This window comes from Cyphomyrmex costatus, unplaced genomic scaffold (genome assembly GCF_001594065.2).
Source record: "Cyphomyrmex costatus isolate MS0001 unplaced genomic scaffold, Ccosl1.0 scaffold494, whole genome shotgun sequence".
Classification (NCBI taxonomy): Eukaryota; Metazoa; Arthropoda; class Insecta; order Hymenoptera; family Formicidae; genus Cyphomyrmex; species Cyphomyrmex costatus.
The window spans coordinates 164733-169858 of NW_017279223.1; the positions used below are offsets into that span (position 1 = coordinate 164733).

At 28.8% G+C, this 5126-nt stretch overlaps 1 protein-coding gene across 6 annotated transcripts in view; it reads right to left on the minus strand.

Moving 5' to 3' along the window:
• Positions 1–2720: 2720 nt before the first annotated feature.
• The window catches only part of LOC108778184 (phospholipid scramblase 1), a 22182-nt gene continuing 19776 nt past the window's right edge, over positions 2721–5126 (minus strand). For all 6 annotated transcript variants that reach the window (XM_018545292.1, XM_018545290.1, XM_018545291.1 and 3 more), the window contains 3 exons: positions 4902–5057; positions 4482–4643; positions 2721–2919 (listed from right to left, as the gene is read on the minus strand). In XM_018545292.1, coding sequence (XP_018400794.1) covers positions 2890–2919; positions 4482–4643; positions 4902–5057 — 348 coding nt within the window. In that variant the 3' untranslated portion in view covers positions 2721–2889. The remainder of the gene's footprint in view (positions 2920–4481; positions 4644–4901; positions 5058–5126) is intronic.

Genomic DNA, 5126 nt, shown 5'->3' on the forward strand with positions numbered 1-5126 from the left:
ACTCACCCTTTCCCCTGACACATCTCGTATTCGTTTACTCTCCATCGTAGCCCCGTCGGACGCCACTGTATTATGTGACGTTACGCTGGAAACTGTGTCTACGGCGTGAGGATTTTATTCTGAGAATAAATTACAAGAGTATGAAAGAATCGTTCAACGACGATCTAACGCCGGCGGCATCGAGCTTTTCAGCCATTTTCGCGTTACTCGTCTTTATACATATATAAAGACGACGTATATATAAATATTATCGTAATTAGCGCTGTCAAGTACGATGTAAGCTGTTCATGTTCAAGCCATCTTTTTTTCATTGCTATTTTTTCTTTCTTGGCTTAAATTAATAAAGAGAAATTTTAGTTTATATATGAAATAATCATAATTATAAATTATATTACATTAATAGAATTATTTTTTGTGAAATTTTTTAATACATAATTTCTCTCTGTTTCTAATATTTTTTTTATTTAATATTAATCGCTCTACCTTATTATGCCCGTACGATATCTTGTCATTAATCTAATCAAAAACATAAAATTGTAAACTAAAGGAAACAAAATATGTAATAAAAAAGATGGCTTTATTAAAGATCAGCTCACACATCGCACTCCGCACGTTGTATTCGACAGTATTTTAGTTTCGTTCACTTGTTCCTTTTTTTCTCGTTCTTAGTATGTAATTTTGAAAGGTCGGGATATATTCTCGAAGCAACGCACTCGCGATTATTTAATTTTTATTTCTTTTTTTTTTTCTTTTGATTGCAATCGCATTTGTTATCGATGATACATAGTCATGCGCGTTTACACATTAGTAGTGCTCTAGTACTAGTCCCCTGCAGTTCGTCGTGATTGTCTATTAAACGAGATAATAAGGGAAAAGAGAAGGAAGATGTCGTCGCTGTTTTAAGAGATATTCATACGATGACGACGGTTTTTAAATTATCCGTGTTCTTGAGATTGCCACGGAGAATCAAGGATCGCTGAAGTGTGCTGTTCGCAGTACTCTGCGATCTTTCTAGTCTGCGAATGGTGGAGAGCGACATTCATGTTTTTTCATTCTCTTTTTTACCACGTGAGAGGCCAAGAAGGAACATCTGCGCGAGGGATTTTAACACGCACTACAAAACACACGCGAGCAAGCGTTGCGACATATTATAGAGACAGTGTATTACCAGCAGATTCGACAAGATGTACGGTGAGAATATAAATAATGAAACACGAAAATAAAAAGACATACACATTACATATTTCGTTGCGTGTTTTTTTTACTCTCCTCATTTTATTCGACTTTCTAATTCCTGATGTACCATTTGTGAAATCCTGAGGATATCTCTATTGTAACTTTTCAAATTGATTGTTACATGTTTTGAAATTGTTAATTTATATATTTATTTTTATTCTTTTTATCATCATGATGGGATAATCCATTAAACAATTTGCAGTAAATCTTCAATTTAGGATTCTGATATTGAGAAACATGATAGTTAATTATATCATCATTATTCAAAATATTAATAAAGGAGATCATATATACTTTTAAGATTTTGGCGTTTTACATTAATCAATTTAATAATTCTATATTTATTACGAATAAAAAAAGATAAAAAGTGTTTGTTTGAAAAAACGTTTTAAAAATAAGTGTACAATAAGTAGATTTTTTATCAATCTAATTATAAAATAAGAAAAGTATCAAATACGATAAGATTGTATTCTGATGTCTAATACTTTAATGTGAATTATGTGAAGAATTGGAAAATTATTTAATAATTCACATAAAAATATAATTAGACATCGAGATGCAACTTTAACCGTATTTGGTACGCTTCTTTTTGTCTTTTATTCACGTATAAATGGTTAAGTTTGACTTATTGTATAAAGTATTTAGATATCTGTGTTATGTATATCTTACGCCAAAAATTATATTTCGGTATATTGAAAAATACGTGCAAACAAAAACATATAAAAGTTTAATTTTATTAAATGAACATTGTTTAGGCCATACAAATATGCGAAGCTCTTATTATACGAACAATAAAATACATAGCAATATTCATACAAAGTTCAAAAATTATAACGAATCAAAAAGTGTATATTATCATATACAATTTAAATTGTTTATGTTTATGTTGTCATATACGATAGTTTTTACATCGCACATAAGATATTTATATAAAAATAATACTTAATAATTCACAAATTTTTAGATTCATTTGTACATACAACTCGCATACATTTTGTATATGTCTCAGCAAAGTAGAGGCCAATCTCAATGCTGAATTATATCAAGTAAGAACTTGTCTTTCGTATGTGTATGCAAATGCAGGAAGAAAGTTTAATATCGTTATATTATACATCACGATATTTAAAAGAATTTAAGCGAAAAGGAAAATAGATACATATATTGGAAATGAGTAACGATTTAAATGGACAGGTAATTACACGCTCATAATAAAATAGAGAGTTTTTAAAAATCGAACTCTTCAATGAACACAAGTTTAATTACATTTTCACGAATGTATATTTTACGGTTCGATTATATATAAAATCAATAAATATTATTCGTAAATTGATCCAAAAAGGTGTAATAATATATGTGTGTGTGTATGTATTAATACATATAATATTGTAGTTAGAATTCAAATGATTCCTTCTATATGTATGTATAAAGGCGTTCGCTTTACAATTGCATTTAATAATTAAATATTTTTTTAGATATTTGTGCGTTACAAAATATGTTTTGATAGAGATTTTTAATACTTACTTATAAGTTAGCATAAACATGCCTTTTGAGGTATTTCCTCAAATAACAAAATATATATGTATCTATATACGTTGATAACGTTCATCAGAATAAGTCGCTTTGGTTTACTTTTAAAAATTAAAATAGATTGACTTAATTCCGCCACTCGAAATACATAAAGTCCTAAAACATATAACAAATAACGTTAAAGTCAACATATTGTATACTAAAAATTAAACTACATTCATACTAATAGAAATTTGATTTGCATTAGCAATTTCTCTTTGAAATTTCGTTTCTTATATAATTGAAATATTCAAAACCAATTAAAACTAATTAAAAACACAAATGTTTGGGCAAATAAGAGTATGAACACAGTAATTAAAGCGAAAATAAAACTAATTAATTGATTGATTTGGATAAAACTACAAAAAAAGGGAGCAATCACCGATGATTTTGATCTTAACATTTCGTTAACGTGATGATCTCGAGTAATCTCCAACAGGTTTTTTTCAGCCGTTGATTGTTCGCCAAAAAGTTAACAAAAAGTGATTAATAAAAGTTTAAGAAATAATGTCTTGTTTTTGTTATAAACATACATGGTGTATCAAAAGTCCGGAAACGATTGAATATCTCGAAAACAAAGCATTTTCGAGAAAAATATTTCCAACAAAAATTGTAGGGCTTAAAAAGATCTATTTACTGATCACATTCGTTTGACTTTGGGTGACACCACCAAAGTCAAGTCAAGATCAAATCGATTTCGTTTAATGGGGAACACTATCTTTTATTCTAAAATCTAATAGCTGATGTCAAGAGCTTTCCAAAACGCTATAATAAAGTTACTTATCATTAAGTACTTTCCGAGTTATGATGCTTAACATTTACAGTACCGTCGGCATTATCATTGCCCAAAGTATCCGACCGACGGCTAAAACCTCTTGATGGTTGTTCAGAGAGAAGAGAGAGAGAGAGAGAGAGAGAATGACTTAGATAACATTTGACAAAATCAAGCCTATTGGAGGTTGTTCTCTTATTTTCATTTTTGCATTAAAAATTAATTTTAAAAACTGTTTCCGAACTTGTGTGTTGGAGAGCTCCCAAGGTCATCACTCTGATGACCTTTGTCAAGGTCATCATCCTGACAACATATATCAAAGTCAAGGTCATTGGCGATCGCTTCCATTTTCTGGAATTTTACTTTCATATAATGGAAGTGTAATTTTTTTTTCGTTATAATGGTTCTTTGTATGTCTTTCTTCTTTATAGTCATTCATTTATACCTTATTTGTCATTACAAAAATCAGTGCTATTCTCATTTTTGTTTGCTGTAAATTATCTTATTTAATTTTTAATTATAATATTTTTTACTATTGTGACTTGGAATTTTTATTTATGGACATGTTACTTCTTTTTCTTTTATTTTGACAAGGATTAATTATGCTTACGACACCAACATTGACTGAAACTTGCATTGAATCGAGAATATTTTTTGACTTAATGAAGAATTTTATAATACTTCATATTTTATGTAACATTGAAAATAATCCGATCAGAATCGAAACGTTTGTTTTTGATATGTTTATATGATTGTTTAAATTAAATTGTTCGTTAATTTACTTGGTTTGTTACCCTTTTTATATTTATACTGTTTTATACATATTGAGTCTTATAATTACTTTTGTTTTCTTCTTTGTATCTCTTTTGTTAAAAAAAAGTGATTGTAGTATTTGCACAATACTTACTATTAAAATACATGCTCCTAGCAGCACAGCTTTTATTTTCACGTCCAGATCGCGCGGAAAGTTAATACCGAACTTATCGGAAACGGTAAACATCTCTCGAGCAAAGCCACTCCATTGTTTTTGAATCGTGCCAACACGATGCTTTTGATCTATAGATTTAACCTGTTTGATTTGATTATTGATGAATAATTCTGAAAATCTTAACGCTTATTATAATATATAATAAAACATAGTTTATTAACCAAATAGTCATCAAGTTTGTAATATCGTTATTCATTATCATACAATTTTTAAAATTCTTATATCTTAATTCAAAGAAAAATGTAAAAAAACATTAATATAATATAATATATATTACAATAAAAATAATAAAATATTATAGGTGGCATGAATTAGATAAAATTTGAAATGTTGCAGTACCTTAAAAATTACATCAATACAAAATCGAAGAAGTGGACCTTTTATCATTAACACTGGTTGGCCGGATGCATCGCGAATATAAAACTTTGGTCGCCAAAGACTCCATTCTTCAGTAACGCTACCTAGTAGAACATTTCCGGAATACACTTCTAAAACCTGTAAAAAAAAAACTTTAGTCATGTTTAGTCTGCTATTCAAAAACTAGTTGTAACAAATATTATATAT